Source organism: Elephas maximus, chromosome 22 (assembly GCF_024166365.1).
Source record: "Elephas maximus indicus isolate mEleMax1 chromosome 22, mEleMax1 primary haplotype, whole genome shotgun sequence".
NCBI lineage: Eukaryota > Metazoa > Chordata > Mammalia > Proboscidea > Elephantidae > Elephas > Elephas maximus.
In genome coordinates, this window is record NC_064840.1 from 65,024,334 (window position 1) to 65,041,498 (window position 17,165).

The window sequence follows — 17,165 nt, forward strand, 5'->3', positions numbered from 1 at the left end:
CACTTGAGAGATTGATTATTTCTGTGTCATGTGGCCTAAAATATATGCTTCCCAAATGTACATTGGTGGTTTGTGAATCACTGAAGGTAACTTTAAATTAATGACTTTCTGGAAGATGCTATACTCAAATTCCTATCACCACCACAGAAAAGTTCTTAGATATAAACTTTAAAGATTTAATACATTTTTATTTCTACTCATCTCCCTTTCCTCAACACAATCCATTAATCTCTTATCCCCAGTTGTTTAAAAAGGAAATCACACACAACAAAATCCCCGAAATGATATTCTTTAAAAGGAAGAATATTAGTTTACCGGAGTTGAGACTTTTCCCATAACACATTGGAATACGCATTATTTCACTCATTAGGTTCAATATCTTAGAGGTAAAATAAGATAAGAGCCATTGAGTGTTGGTAAGGGAGCCCCTGTTTTTATTGAACAATAAAGATGTGGTTTTGCTGATTGATAACTCAGCTTCCCACAGGCAATATTATCTTGATTGCCCAGATGTGTTTTGCTTGGTGTTATTGTTATTTGTGTTATTGTTGTCTGTGTGTGTCTACACGTGATATTGAAGCTCTCAATTTCTGTGTTACTGAATACTTCACCCTTTTCTCAGGGACGTGAATCCAGGGCTGGGATTACCTCTTAACTCTAAGCTTCCAGATGTTAACAGGAAAAAAAACACAAGGAAGAAGAGTTCCCATATTTCCAAATGAAATGAGGCAGAACAAATGAAAGAAGATCCCTTGGCTTGTGGAGAGAACTGAAAGTGTACATTACTAAGAGGTATAGCCATGTCTGGGCAAACACAGTAATTCACATCAAATAAATTGTACTTTCTGCAGGAAAGAACTCTAGCTCTGGGTTTTCCAAGCTAAATTGCATGAAAACACACAATCCTTTTTCTTCTTATTTGAACTGTTAGATGACGGGGCCAAATTACCACAAAGACCAAAGGCAGTTTGCAGCCTTTAACAGCTGAAAGGACTTATTGCTTTCAATTTGGAAATACAAAAAGATTCTGTGTCTATTCTAAGCACTCCCATGTCCTACGATTTCCCATTATTTCCCTGAAGAAAGAAAATCTATAAGTAAAATGAGCATCAAAATTCTGTAGGAATTCAGACATGGAGAGTATGTTGTCCAAAGATTTATAAGGTGCCACTTCCAACAGGACTTAGAAAAAAATAGTCACTTTTCTCTCTTTGGTCAAAGGTGGTCCCACTGTCCTTGCCTCTGCGCCATTCACTCCTGCCGGACTTGGAGGAATTATTTTACAGACCCAATCAAAAGCCATTAAGTCTGTAAAGTTAGTCGAGTCCTAGTCTCCAGCTCTGCAATGAAGAACCCAAGGGAGGTAATGCATCTATTTTTCAATACCTGAGGCCATTTTGGTTTCAACCTTAATTGCACTTATGTATTGGTTTGGGGTATAATATCTCCACTCATCTTGCTCCAGTTTCCACTATTGCACTATTAATACAGAGCTTAGGAAACATAATTGCAATGCATGGTAGACAGCAATTTTCATTAACTATACAGAAGAAAACTGTTTAGGGAGAGACATTTCTTTCCTATTGATTCAATCAAAATAGCTTGGAAGAAAAGGTTAGGCTTATTAAATTCTTTTCAAAAAGTAACCTGCTAAAATTTAAATTCTTTCACAGCTGCATTTAAAAAAAATTGGTATATAATCTCTTCAGATTTTCTCATTTATGATTTTTTGTTCTGCCAAGCGACTTTGAAATATGTGACTTTTATTGGCCTTTTCTTTTCTTTTTTTAAGGAAGCGGAAGAGGCAGAGACTTTTACATGGAGGCAGAGAATGCAATCAAGGGTGCTATCTGCAAGACATGGAGTTGCCTAGCAATGCTGTAAGAATTAAAAGGGAAACAATAACAAAATAGAATGCTGTGAAATTACAAGAGGCTGCAACGTTAAATTGGCTTGCAATACTTATCAAGAGGTTTTTAAATGAGACTGGATACAGGATTTGCTAGCAGTGGTATAAAAATTGGCTAATCGTTTTTCAATGTTCTTCTTGTCTTTCCTTTGGAGCAGTTTTGCCCAATGGGATTCTGCTATTTTGAGTTCATTACTGGCAAAATCTAGGGCAAAGACATCTGAAGCTAGGACATACAGCCCCACTGAGCCACTGGTATTTGAGTTCTTTCCAGTTAGACTAATTAAGAATAAGACATATAAGACTTTCATACTCTTCCATTGTTTTGTAGGCTTTTTCTTGCATGGGAGATATTGTTTCCTTTGCCGTCTTCCAAATTTCAGTCTTTCTTCAAAACTGTCATGCCAACCTAAGCAAGACTAATATTGTCACTGATTCAATCTCTTCCAACACCAGCTTTATCCACGTCTTGTACCAGGTGCCTTACTTGGGAGCACAAAATCAGAAACTTCCCTGATACCAAGACTCAATTTGCCCTCTTCTTTTACCTTGATTATGCCAACTCCTTCTTTCAGAATGGAAACTGTCTGCCATCCTGGGAATGTCTCTATATCTTTTGTTGTTACAAACTTTTGTCGAGCAGTGTCAGAAATATAACACAGGAAAGGGGTTAGCCCTTACAGATAGAGTAAAAAAAAAAAAAAAGCCAGGAATAAACTAATAATCCAGTAGAATAAGCACAAGATTAGACACTTGACAACCACAAAACAAGTTCTGATGGAAAATTATAAGCCATGTGCTCAAACCCTCCCCGCCCTCCCCCCCCCACCCCCATCCAGCAAGCTAACTCGTCAATATTTTGATTAGGAAGGAAAGCACAGGAACATGTTAGTAAAAGTGGCTTATACTGTCAAGGAAACATGCCCTGTATCTGTTGTTGTTGTTGGGTGTCATCAATTAGATTCGTAGTGACCCTATGGGACAAAGTAGAACTGCCCCAACAAGTTTTGTAATCTTTTATGGAGGCAGATCACCAGGTCTTTCTCCCATGAAACCACGAAGTGGGGTTTGAACTGCCAACCTTTTGGTTAGCAGCCAAGCACTTAACCAGGGCTGTTCACCTTACATCTATATATTATATTTCTATATCCAGATTGCTACATAAACCTAGGTTCTAGAAACAGCTATGCCATGAACTAGTTGCATCTGTTGATTCTTAAGATGATTAATTTTTAAAGTAGGAGTGTTAAATGTTCACTAAGCTCCCTTCCAGCTCTCGCATTCTGATTCAATACCCTAAGCATGTTTTTGGATACTGAAGAACCAAACCTCTAAAACAAGGTTTTGTATGTTTTTTTCCTCATACTCGATCCATCTGGAATGTGTAGGGAATTGTGATAGGGTTTTAGGTCTTTCCCTACCTTTTGAAGTTATGGGTTTATTCTGCATCCCCAAATCAGCTTAGAACTGTATAATGCTGGCACTGTTGCTATATACAATGTTTAGTGCTTTGTCCTCTTCTTCACTGATTTCTAGGCAGAGGTGGATTAACACATGAAGACCTTTTTGAAATGATTTTCTCCTTTTGCTTTTAGATCACAAAAGACTGCTTATTTCTTTGCTGGCCGGTGAAGCTCCTCTTCCTGACTCCTAAAGAGATATGTCTCTAGGTTCCTTTCCTTTTCATATTGCCCATTCTCTCTTGACAACTCTGCATGGCCTCATTTTTTTCCCCCACTGATAATGACCAAATTTATTTCCTGTCTCTGAATTCTACCAAGTTTTATACCTACATATCTTTGTTACATCCCATAAGCACTTTTTTTGGGGAAAATGGTCTACTGTGTAGCTTTCTGAACTTCCCCTGGACCATCAAGGGATCCTGGAATATTCCCTGATAATGGAGGCTGGGAACTGGGCCTCCCTCTGTGCTAGTTTCTTTTTCTTCTGTTCTGGGTACACAGGCTACTTACTGCTTAAGCGTGAGCATCATGTGACACCTAGCCAACCTCACTGCTCTATCAGTTTCTGGCAGGGAGGGAAAAAGGTGCCTCTTCTGCAGCAAGAGAGGAGAGTGTGCAGACCATCATCCTTGCATCGGCTGCTGTGGGGAGTGACCCACTAGCCATTGTCAACCAACACCCACTATTGAAGCTGATTGTGCTCTGTGTCCTTTCTAGGTAAGTAAAGTGTTGTTCCACACAATGCCTGTGTGTAAGTCATGTCTTTCTTGGTTACCTCAGACCTTGGCTCAACAGTTTGGCATAGCAAACAAGGTCAGCACAGATCAAATTCAACTTGCCTAAGAAATAACCTCAGATTATTCTCCTTGCCGACTTAAGTATTTATAATAATTGCATCACCATTCTTTTAAGATTTCAATTAATTTTATTCTAACTTCTTATGTCATCCATTCAATTAGTTAATAAGTTCTGTTTATTAAAATGCTTCTTATATCAGTTACCTAGTCTTATTTCTGGGGCCATCACTCTTGGACCAAACCTCATTCTCTCTCACCTGGATTACCCAGCAGTTTCCTAACTTCCCCATTCTTCTTTCTCCTTACCATTCCACACATTTCTGCCAAGTTTATCCTTCAAAGTGGAGTTTTAGTCACTGGACTCCTATATTTCAATGGTACTCCACCACCACCACCCAAATATCCATAAAATTATATTATAAAGAACTCCTCACTCAAGCTATGAACTGAATTAATATTTCCAGGTATCTGTTGCAACTCTCCGACATTAATTTTATGTTTCAACCAAACCAAACTTCTTGCTGAATGCATAGTAAGTTTTCTCTCATTTGCTAATACTGTGTTCTTTGGACCACTCACCCTTCTCTCTCACCTCCTATCAGTAGTTGTTAAGTCCAAGAAATCAGTGGCAGTATCTTAACCCATTTTTCAACACTCTGAAAGGCCTAGTCTAGTGTGTTAAAAACCCTTGGCATAGACAATATTTTTTGTTTAAATAAGCTCACTTGAAACTTCCAAATTATATTGAAGTTTCCTGACTAATTTGTAGTCTGATATCTAGTGAGCTGATGGAGTCTGGACTAGAAACAATGTCAGCTGAAGGCCAACCCAGAGTTCTTTCTATTTCTTCACACAGTCTCTCTATCTTTGTTTACTCCTTTGACTATTCCTGAGACCTGATCAAATGAAGGGGGAAAGGCATACTCTACTTGTCCTCTGGGGGAACATAAAATCAATAATCTACCAGGGTTCCACACTGAATCAGAATAAGGTTAAATTTTCAGGTAGTTTCAGAGTATCCAAAATTGAAAAGCATATACTATTTCTGTTACACGTTCTAATATACCCAGTAAACCAGTGCCGTCGACATTCTAATATAGACAGTCATAAATTCTGAAGGTCTTAAGTCAAATGACTTTGCTTTGAAAGCCAGCAATAATTGTACAACCTACTCCAGAGGGTTTTTGTAAAACTGAGTGAGATAATGCATGTTAAATACTTAGATAAGGCCTAGTATATGTAAGTACTCAATAAACATTAGCTGGTATGATTATTATTAGTATCATCACCACTGGTCACCCAAACAGCTCTATAGTTAATAAAGTGAAGACGGTCCTGAAATTCTTTCATATTTTAGAGAAATTAGAATATGGTATCCTAATTTGGGCTCTGCTGCTAAATAATAATCAAAATAACTTAAAGAAGACTCAGAAACCACCAACTGTGGAGAACAAAGTACAACGGAATACTACCCAGTACAAGGGAATACTATCTAGTTTAAAACAACTGAAATTATTCTGCCTAAAGACAGGTTTGGTGAAAGATTTAATATTTGTCTTCTGAGATATTTAGAATTCAGAAAATAAAAGTGACTGCCTAGTTTTATTTTAACTAAGGATATTAACTCCCCTAGCAGATGAAATGTTAACGCTATATAAACCAAACCCATTGCCGTCAAGTCGCTTCCAATTCATAGTGACTCTATAGGACAGAGTAGAACTGCCCCATAGAGTTTCTAAGGAAGTGCCTGGTGGATTTGAATTGCCAATCTTTTGGTTAGCAGCCATAGCACTTAAACAGTACCCCACCGGGGTTTCAAAAAAAAAAAAAGTCCACATACCACATCGGGATAGACTACCAAGAAAGCCACGGAATTATTTAAAGATAACTTTGTATCATATATATCTGAGATATTGTAAATATGACCACATTAAAATAAGATGACAGGCAGCTTACACAGTCTTCCCCAGCCACTAACAAAGTGAAGATCCAAGAAGTTACCATGGCTTTTTCTGATTGTTCCAGCCTTGTTATGGATTGAACTGTGTCCCCCAAAAATATGTGTTGTAAATCCTAACCTCTATGCCTGTGGTTATAATCTCATTTGGGAGTGAGTTATCTTTGTTATGTTAATGAGTCGGGATTAGCATAGAGTGTATCTAGAGTCAATCTCTTTTGAGATATAAAAGAGATGAAACATGCGAGCAGAAGATAGATGTCAAGACACACGGAGATCTTCAAAGAACCAGGAAGCAGAAGCTGAAGAGACAAGGGTCTTCCTTCAGAGTCAACAGAGAGAGAAAGCCTTCCCCTAGAGCTGGCACTTTGAATTCGGACTTCTAGCCTCTTAAACTGTGAAAAAATTAATTTCTGCTTGTTAAAGCTATCTCCTTGTGGTAGTTCCATTATAGTAGCACCAGATAACTAAGACAACCCTCTTACCTGAACTTTCATCCAGACTCTCCTCAGAGACATGCTCATTTTGATGGACCCACTCCCCATTGCATTTGAAGAATATCTGCATGGCTGGCCTGGCTTTGCACCTCAGAGCAATGGGGTTGCTCTTGATTATATAAGCATCATCTGGCTCCTCTATGAAATGAGGCAGTGTCCCAGGAGCTGATGGGATGGATTCAGGAAGGACTTCGCCATTGTCGGTTCCTGCAGAATTGAACAAAACATAGGAGCATCAGAACACAGCCTACCCTGGCAGCACACAAAGCAGAACACAAAGCCCAACCCACACCAGCTCTAAGCTTCTATGCCGGGAAACTTTTCATCATATTAATACAGCATGTTTCTAAGACCTGGGAAAACTAATTATCTTCTAGACGCTGAACTGGCATTAACTGGTACCCCTGCTGCAAAACACCTCTTTAAAGCATTAAAAGGCAAAGATGTCACCTTGAGGACTAAGGTGTGCCTGACCCAAACCATGACATTTTCAATCACCTCATATGCATGAAAGCGCTGGACAATTAATAAGAGAGACGGAAGAAGAATGGATACATTTGAATTATGCTCTGGTAAAGAATACTGAACATACAATGGACTGCCAGAAGAACAAACAAATCCATCTTAGAAGAAGTACAGCAAGAGTGCTCCTTAGAAACGAGGATGGCGAGACTTTGTCTCACATACTTTGGACATACTATCAGGAGGGATCAGTTCCTGGAGAAGGACATCGTGCTTGGTAAAGCAGAGGGTCAGTGAAAAAGAGGAAGACCTTCAGTAAGATTGATTGACACAATGGCTGCAATAATGGGCTCAAACATAGCAATGATTGTGAGGGTGGCACAGGACAAGGCAGCATTTTGTTCTGTTGTACATAGAGTCACTATGAGTCAAAACTGACTCGACAGCACCCAGCAACAACACAAAAGCTGGATATATTTTCTGTGTTACTGGGGAAGTGAAAATTGCAAATAGAAGACCCCTCAAACTGAATGTCTTTACTGAGAGATCTGAGATAAATATCTATGGAGTGAAGAGCTAAATCTCAATACTCGCTCTGGCGACCAGTTACCTCAAAGGGTTCAATGAGGGCTTCAAGCAGCTCTGAAATTTGGAAAACACGGTGGGAATAGTTTGTTCTCTGTGAATGATGGTGGTGTTGGTAATGCATGCTCAGCTATAACTCCATAACATTCCAAATTATCTTTTCTCTTTAGAGATGAAACTTTGGAGATTCTCTGGTATTCTACCTTGAAGAGAATTTCCTCCAATATCTCACCTACATACTATACCTTCCAAAACATGTGAGTTTGTTTTGTCTACTTTGGCTATGACTCTTTGCTCCCAAGCAACAACTTGCTCGCCATATACTATGAATTATACTACTAAAGCTGAGAATATAATCAAATCACTAAAATAGCTAAGAGTTTGCATTTTAGGGCCTATAATCACATCTATTCAAAGGGATGAGATAGATATGATTCTGCCTTAACTTTAAGGAACTGATGAGCAGACAGAAGAAAAACAGAAAGGGACAAAGACTTTGCTTCTCTGCCTCTTTACTACGTTTAACAGGGGTTTTTAAAGCCCAGAAGACATAAAATCAAGAGCAATAAGGTTTGACCGCTGAGCAATATGGAGATGACCAAGATGAGTGATATCTTGTACTGTCCAAAGACAATTCCAGTGAAAGAATAAAGGAACCAAGAACCTCAATAACAACATCAACTATGCCTTCAAAAGTATTATTCCCATTGGGGCCAAACCAGTCTTTAGCCCTAGAGTGGGGGGGAGGTACAGATGTTTAACTTGCTCAGCTGCTAATCAAAAGGTTGGAAGTTCGAGTCCACCCAGAGGTGCCAAGGAAGAAAGGCCTGCTGATCTACTTCTGAAAAATTAATCCTTGAAAACCCTATAGTGTACAGTTTTACTCCAACACACATGGGGCCACCATGAGTCACAACTGACTCGATGACAGCTCATTTACTCAGGGGTAAAGGGAACTAATGAAACCACTGGAAGAGCTATCGTGTTCATCAGGTCCAGATCCCAGGAGAAAACCTGGGAGTGGGGGCCCTTCTGTGACCTAATCTGGCTGTCCGTGTGCCACCAACGTAATTCTGGACAAAAATTGCTTCTTACTACCCATGCTCAAGTCAGATCAGTAAACACTGTCAAAGGTAAACATAAATCTTAATAGTAGGGATAATTTTCTGGGTTAAGAACATTTAAGGGACATTCTCAAATATATCTAAAAAACAAACAAACAAAAAACGAGTATGGACTTCAAGAGATATGACTGCCCGTAATTTCTTTTTGTGTGGGGAAGAAAGTAAAAGACATTGACTTATGAAAAAAAACTCTTGTGTGGGAACACACAAGCCATGTTTGAGTCTGCAATGAATTAAACGTAACAATAGCTTGATTCTCCCAAACAAGATTTTTTTTTCCTTACATACATCAATCTAAGATTAAAAAAATTAAAAAAGAAAAAAGCCTCCTATAACAAAGAGTTTAAGACTCTATTTTTTTTAAGCCTTAAAATGTATTTGTAATGGAAAAGCTCACTCGAGTGTAAGTAATCCAAAGCACCCAAAAGCATCATAAAGTACATATTATAAATAGTACGAAAGCAAAGAGTTTATGTCATAAAAGTACAAGACAGTCACTCAGAAAATAAAATGTGTATGTGTCACATGAAATAAGAGGAATTTCAGGATAGAATCCCAGGGATTTAGGTTTTTTTTTTTTTTTTTTAACATTTTAAATTATATTTAGAATGGACTTCATAAAATACATCATATATTAATTCATTTTGTTACTGGCTGCTCGTGCCAATTTTCATCTTCCAAAAATACCAAGTCCCCGCAGGCTTTCATAAATCCACGCATTAGAGTAAATGACAAAGGTATTAAAAGATTTTATATGGGCATCAAAAGCTCACACTCCCATCAAGGGCTTGAGTTTTGTCCAAAGTAATACATTGTTGCATAAGAGGGTCACCTGATAAAGCATGGAAACCTTGATGGCACAGTGGTTAAGTGCTTTAGCTGTTAACCAAAAGGTCAGCAGTTCGAATCCACCCGGTGCTCCCTGCGAACTCTATGGGGCAGTTCTACTCTGTCCTATAGGGTTGCTTTGAGTCAGAATCGACTCAACAGCAACAGGTTTGGTTTTAGTTTGATAAAGCATGTGAACGCAGCCCTATGGCGGTAGCCTGAGAGAACAGTCACATTTTATAATGATGCATTTTCTTTAATTAGTAACAACGCATGAAGGAATTATGCGAAAAGTGTGAGGGGGTGTCTTAAATCATGTTCTCTAATAGTGAGAAAATGGTAATCGACGTAAAGGAAATGCCAAATAAAGTCACTAGATCATTAGACAAATCAAGTTTTAACCATCCAACTCACAAAACAGAGAGCAAGATCTAATGGTTACCTAATGGTTACCCTTCTGCCATTTTAAGAAATGCCTTTAGATGAAGTGACAAGTTAAGCCCTGACCTGAAACACAGAGCAGGGAAGTGGAATAGATATGTGTGAGGGTAGGTGTGATGGCTATCTCAAGGACCTCCATTAAGGATCAATCAATCTTAACTATTAATGAGGCAATGTTAAAATCACATATGCATAGGAAGAGGGCTGCGATCCACAAAAACAAGGAAAAAATGAAAAAACTCCATGTATTGGAGTAGTGGTGGGAGGGAGAGATTCTAGGCATACATTTACATATGTATTACCATTTATTTGCACAGTCCCAACAAACAAATGAGACAAGTAGAAGTAGGTTGTTAGGTGCCCTTGAGTTGGTTTCGACTCATAGTGACCCTGTGTACAACAGTACAAAATACTGCCCAGTCCTGCATCATCCTCACAATCCATGCTATGTTTGAACCCATTGTTACAACCACTGCGTCAATCCTTCTTGTTAAGAGTCTCCCTCTTTTTCATTGACCCTCTACTCGAGCAAGCATGATGTCCTTCTCCAAGAACTGGTCCCTCCTGATAACATGCCTAAAGTACATGAGATAAAGTTTCGCATTCTTAGCTTCTAAGGAGTGTTCTGGCTGTACTTCTCCCAAGACAGATTTGTTTGTTCTGGCAGTCCATGATATGTTCAATGTTCTTCACAAACACCATCATTCAAAGGCATCCATTCTTCAGTCTTCCTTACTAATTGTCCAGCTTTCACATGCATTTGAGGCCATTGAAAACACCATGGCTTGGGTGAGGTGCACCTTAGTCCTCAAAGTGACATCTTTGAGTTTTAACACTTTAAAGGGGACTTTTGCAGCAGATTTGCCCAATGCAATCTGTGGTTTGATTTCTTGATTGCTGTTTCCATGGGCGTCGACTATGAAGCCAAGTAAACAACTTGACAACTTCAGTATTTTCTCCATTTATCATGATGTTGCTTATTGGTCTAGTTGTAAGGATTTTTGTAGTCTTTGATCTCATCAGTATGTGTTTCCTCTTCAATTTCAGCAAGCAAGGTTGTGTCATCAGCATATCGCAGGTTGTTAATGAGTCTTCCCCCAATCATGATGCCATGTTCTTCTTCATATGGCCCAACTTCTCGGATTATCTACTCTGCATACAGACTGAATAAGTGTGGTGAAAGGATACAACCTTGACACACACCTTTCCTGACTTTGAACCACACAGTATCCTTTTGTTCTGTTCGAATGACTGCATCTTGGTCTAAGTACAGGTTCCCCATGAGCACAATTAAGTGTTCTGGAATTCCCATTCTTCACACTGTTATCTATAATTTGTTATGTCCACACTGTCAAATCCTTTGCATAGTCAACAAAACGCAGGTAAACATCTTTGTGATACTCTCTGCTTTCAGTCAGGATCCATCTGACATCAGCAATGATATCCCATGTTCCACGTCCTCTTGGGAATCTGACTTGAATTTTTAACAGTCCCCTGGTCAATGTACTGTTGCAACCCTTTTTGATGATTTTCAGGAAAATTTTACTTGTGTGTGATATTAATGATACTGTTTGATTATTTCTGCATTCTGTTAGATCATCTTTCTTTGGAACTGGGCACAAATATGGTCCTCTTCCAGTTGTCTGGCCAGGTAGCTGTCTTCCTCGGCATAGATAAGTGAGCACTTCCAGTACTGCACCAATTTGTTGGTATTCAATTGGTAAAAGTAGGAATATGATATATTTACTCTTTTATCTATTTATTTTTGCTTTATATGGTAAAGCACTGGGAGTGGTTTACCTAAGACCACCTATATACCTCACTCCTTCTCAAGTTCCTCACTTGATCGAGGCTCTAATTCCAGGCTGCCACCCATCTGTAATCTTCTCTTACTGTGGTGGCTTGCTTGTTGATATGATGCTGGAAGCTATGCCACTGGTATTTACAGTACCAGTTGGGTCACCCATGGTGAACAAATTTCAACAGAGCTTCCAGACTTAGACTAGGAGAAAGACCTGGAGATCTACTTCTGAAAATCAGGCAATGAAAACCCTACGGATGGCAACAGAGTATTGTCCTATATAGTGCGGGAAGATAAGCCCCCTAGGTTGGAAGACACTATACAATACCCTTAACAAGAGACTCAGACATACCAACAACCATGAACATGGCATAAGACCAGACAGTGAGCCAGCCACCTATTTATTCAAACTACTGATAGTCAAATTCTCTGCTACCGGTGGCCAAAACCAGTTTTCATTGACATAGCTGGATCTTCCTTCTTAATAAACAGTCCCTGAGCTCCAAGCTGCACTTAATTAAAACCCAGTGCCTCCCGCTATTAATGAAAGAATTTTGATAAGTTAAGAAAGGTGGAAATTATGTTAGCAGAAGGTAAAAATAAGACCTGCCATTTATTGAGTGATTATAGGTTATGGTAATAAGCCTTTTACATGGATTAAGTCTTTAAGCTTCCCAACTCTCTCTGAGGGGAGTACTTTAGAATCCATTTTTCACTAGAAGAAATGCTTCCATCATGTATCTTTCCAAAGGTCAAATAGCCATCAGATGGTGGATTCAGAATTTGAACCCAGGTCTCTGACTTTCAGTTCAGATGAATGGAACCTTGGGAGTCTGATGTCCTTTTTTTTTTTTTTTTTTGCCTTGTGGCAAGAGCGGGCAGTGCTCAAAACCAAAAGACAATGATACAAAATGAGACGTTCTCTGTGTGACCATCCAGTACTTACATTAAGTATGATCCCATTGCCTTCAAGTCCATTCTGACTCATGGCAACTCTATAGGACAGAGAAGAGCTGCCCCATAGGGTTTCCAGGAAGAGGCTGGTGGGTTCAAATTCTGGACATTTTGGTTAGCAGACAGACTTTTAACCACTGTGTAACTAGGGCTCCGATCGGTATGACTAAAAAAAACAAAAACAAAAAAAAACGTTGTCATCAAGTCGATTCTGGCTCATAGCGACCCCATAGGACAGAGCAGAACTGCCCCACAGGGTTTCCAAGGAGCAGCTGGTGGATTCAAACTGCCAACCTTTTGGTTAGCAGCCCAACACTTAATGACTTCGCCACCTGGGCTCCAATAAGTATGATACTCACCTTAAGTACCACTCAGTTATCCTATTAGCTGATCTGTGGCTTCAGGTCACATGGGTGTCTTAAAGACACATTCCAGAGAAGTTCTTGAGGAGAAAAAAAATTTTTTTTTTGAGAGAACAGGAAGTACTCAACCAATCATATTCAACTGGCTAGGTGTCCACACCAAAGTCAGAAACAGAAAAAGAGCTAAAGGAAAGTGGTGTTTGAGGTGAAGAAATAAAATAATGAGAAGAATTTTTGAATGTTTCATTCAGATATAGTTTCATCTCTTTTTGAACAGGAATACGTAACAGCGCTGAAACAAACTCTGGTTAAAATGCAAGGAGTACAGCAGGAGACAGTTTCAGCAGGAAAAAAGGGACTGGGGACGAGGGTATTGTCATTCTATTAGGTTTAGCCATCCCAAAGTGCCAATATTTGAACATTTAGATCTATGATGTTTGTAATAGACATGGGTACATGCAGGCCAGAGTCACTCCAAATTTGGTTTCATAAAACCCTGGATAATCAAGGAAGTAAGCTGCCCTGTGGCACAGTAGTTACATGCTCAGCTACTACCCAAAAGGTTGGTGGTTCAAACCCACCAGCTGCTCTGAACTCACAAGCTGCTCCAGTCAGCTTCCATAAAGATTACAGCCTTGGAAATTCCATGGGGCCGTTTTCCTTTATCCTACAGGGACACTAGGAGTTACAATCGACTTGATGACAGCGGGTATCAGCTAAGTAGGCTGGCAATCCAGTGGGTTAGAGTATAAAAGAGGTTAAGCTTCAAGAGGTTTTGAGAAATTTTAACTTTTTTTTGCATTATTTCCTGAGAGGACATTATTTTTAAATACATTTTTTTCCTTTCTATCTCCAAACTACCCTTGTCTTCTCACTATATTGGTATTTGTTCCAAAGCACGAGCAGTGACACTGCCATAGAGCAAAGACTAAATGGGATATGACTAAGGAACTTTAGATGGAATTAGATACCCTGACTTAACATCTGGGTGAACTCTGTGACCTTGGGTGAACGACTGAACTCTGAGGTTCTATTTTTCTCATCCCTAAACTCAGGGATTTAAATTTACTAGTCAGTGTTTTGTGATGTTAAAATGAGATAATTTACATAAACAAACAAACAAAAATTAATGGTTAAACGCTACATAGCTACATAAATATAGTCTGTCACCACCACCACCGCTACCACCATCATCACTCCTGCCTGGATAAGAAACAGCATAAAAAGAAAACAGAGTTATAATTACAATCACTATGATCAGGGTCCCTGGATGGTGAAAACAGATAACACACTCACTGCTAGCCCAAAGTTGGTGGCTTGAGTCTACCCAGAGGTGCCTTGGAATAAACGCCTGATAACCTACTTCTAAAAAATCCGCCACTGAAAACCCTACGGAGCATAATTCTACTCTAACACACACAGAATTGCCATGAATAAGAATTGACTTGATATTAACTGGTTATTCCTACGATCTTCATTCCCAAATATTATTATCCTAATCTTTCTATTCTATTATATATTATTATCCTAATCTTTCTATTATATTACAAATCATAAATATATATTATATTGGATGAAGAGTCATTAGCAACCTGCGATATGCAGATGACACAACCTTTTTTGTTGAAAGTGAGGAGGACTTAAAGCACTTACTGATGAAAATCGAAGACCAAAGCCTTCAGGGTGGATTATGCCTCAACATAAAGAAAACAAAAATCCTCACAACTAGACCAATAAGCAACATTATGATAAACAGAGAAAACACTGAAGTTATAAAGGATTTAATTTTATTTGGACCGACCACAATCAGCGCCCATGGAAGCAGCAGTTAAGAAATCAAACAACGCATCACAGTGGACAAATCTGCCGCGAAAGATCTTTTTAAAGTGTTAAAAAGCAAAGACATCACTTTAAGGACTAAGGTGTGCCTGACCCAAGCTATGCTGTTTTCAATTGCCTCATATGCATGAGAAATCTGGACAATGAATAAGGAAGAGAGAAGAAGAACTGATGTTTTTGAATTATGGTGTTGGTGAAGAATATTGAACATACCATGGCCTGCCAGAAGAATGCGCACATCTTTCTTGGAACAAGTACAGCCAGAGTGCTCATTAGAAGTGAGGATGGCGAAATTTCATCTCACATACTTTGGACATGTTGTCATGTTATCCCTGCAGAAGAACATCACGCTTGGTGGAGTACAGGGTCAGCAAAAAAGAGTGAGACCCTCAAGCAGATGGATTGACATAATGGCTGCAACAATGGGCTCAAACAAAGCAGTGATTGTGGAGATGGCACAGGACCGGGCAGTGTCTCGTTCTGTTGTACCTGGGGTCACTATGAGTCAGAACCAACTCGACGGCACCTACCAAGAACAATTATTGTTATCTTCTCAGATCTGTCATGACACAAATTGATGATTGTAATGTATCTGCTCTTTGCTGCCCATATGCATGTTAGCAAAATTCTATTAAGCCAAAAATCCTGAAAGCATGCTGTGAAGCATCTATTTATTAACTAAACACGTAGTGAATGGTTAGACCATACACCAGGCACTTAGATGTCCTACAAATCAATGTGCTAATACACAACGGATTTCCCATTGGCCAGATCGCAAAACTACTGGCTTTAATAGGCAAGTCATTATTAAATGAAGATTTTATAATATCCCAGGGCCTCCTTACTGCAAAATTTAAATGAAGTAAGCCACCTTAGAAATAGCCCTTTAAATTCTACTTGTTGTCTGTGAGCATATTGGTCGATGGCAGTATGAGCGTCAGAGCAGAAAGTCGTACCCGGGAAACCAAGTTACATAATCTAAAAGACAACACACTAGAGCTGAGTGCTCTGCTTTTGTTTATGTAAATCTGACTTGTCTCCATATGGTTACTTAATTAGGCAGGGGATGCATTTTACCCATTTATTTCAGAACAACAGCCGGAATTTTACATACCAAATATTTAATGCAATTTATGAAACACAGACTTTTTCCCCAAGCCCCAATAAAAATTTTCTTTTTCTCCAAACTCAGAAATGATCGTGCCTCCTTCTAAATCTCTAATAAAAATGGAAATGCTTTCTATTGCTGCATTTCCATAGCTCACCTCACCTGTGTCGATCTCACGTCTTGTCAGGCTAGGATATGATTCCAAAGAGCAGATCTTAAATTCTGCCGAATGAAAGATGGTGAACAACACACACATTCAACGATACTTGAAAAGCCGTTCTTAGTTCCCAAAACAAGTAAATTCAGATTTTAGTGGAGTTTACAAAAGCACATTCAATACTTCCCAAATTGTCACAATTTACCTCATTACATTCAACCTTTTTTTTTTTTGGTGGGGTGGGAGAGCTGATATACATGCCTTTGCTTACTAATGTTAGACCATGTTCTAGGCACTGGGGATTCAAAGATGACTAAGATGTACTGCTTTCCTCAAAGAGCTCAGAAACTAAATATAAACACATAGAATTCCAGAACAATGACAAACATGCTAACAGAATTATGTACAAAGGGCCACAGGAACAAGGAGGAGTGAGAGCCTAACTGTGCTTGGGAGGGTTTGGGGCAGGCCTCACAGTGAAGATTACATTCCAGCATTGGCTGGATATATGAGTTGACCAGGAGGACATACGGGAGGAAGCATTCCAACCTGGAACATGGCATGAGCAGAGATACAAATGTGAGAGGGAAACTGTAGGGAGTGGGCAATGGCTGAAACATACTGTGTTATGAGGGAGTGCCATGGAAAGGAAGTTGGAAAGTTAGGTAGAGCTAAATACCGTCTTCATTAGAATACACATTTTCTTTTTCTTTTTTTATTGTGCTTTAAGTGAAAGTTGACAATTCAAGCCAGTTTCTCATACAAAAACTTATACACACATTGTTATGTGACCCTAGTTGTTCTCCTTACAATGTGACAGCTCACTCCTCTCCACCCTGTATTTCCCATGTCCATTCAACCAGCTCCTGTCCCCCTCTGCC

General features: G+C 39.2%; 1 protein-coding gene across 9 annotated transcripts in view; it reads right to left on the reverse strand.

The window, feature by feature from the left end:
* UNC5D (unc-5 netrin receptor D) overlaps positions 1 to 17,165 on the reverse strand; it is a 630,356-nt gene that overhangs the window by 267,706 nt on the left and 345,485 nt on the right. For 7 of the 9 annotated variants that reach the window (XM_049865157.1, XM_049865158.1, XM_049865156.1 and 4 more), the window contains one exon: positions 6,612 to 6,830. In XM_049865157.1, coding sequence (XP_049721114.1) covers positions 6,612 to 6,830 — 219 coding nt within the window. Of the gene's footprint in view, positions 1 to 6,611; positions 6,831 to 12,810; positions 12,985 to 17,165 lie in introns of all 9 variants that reach the window. The other 2 variants (XM_049865160.1, XM_049865159.1) reach the window with 1 other exon arrangement.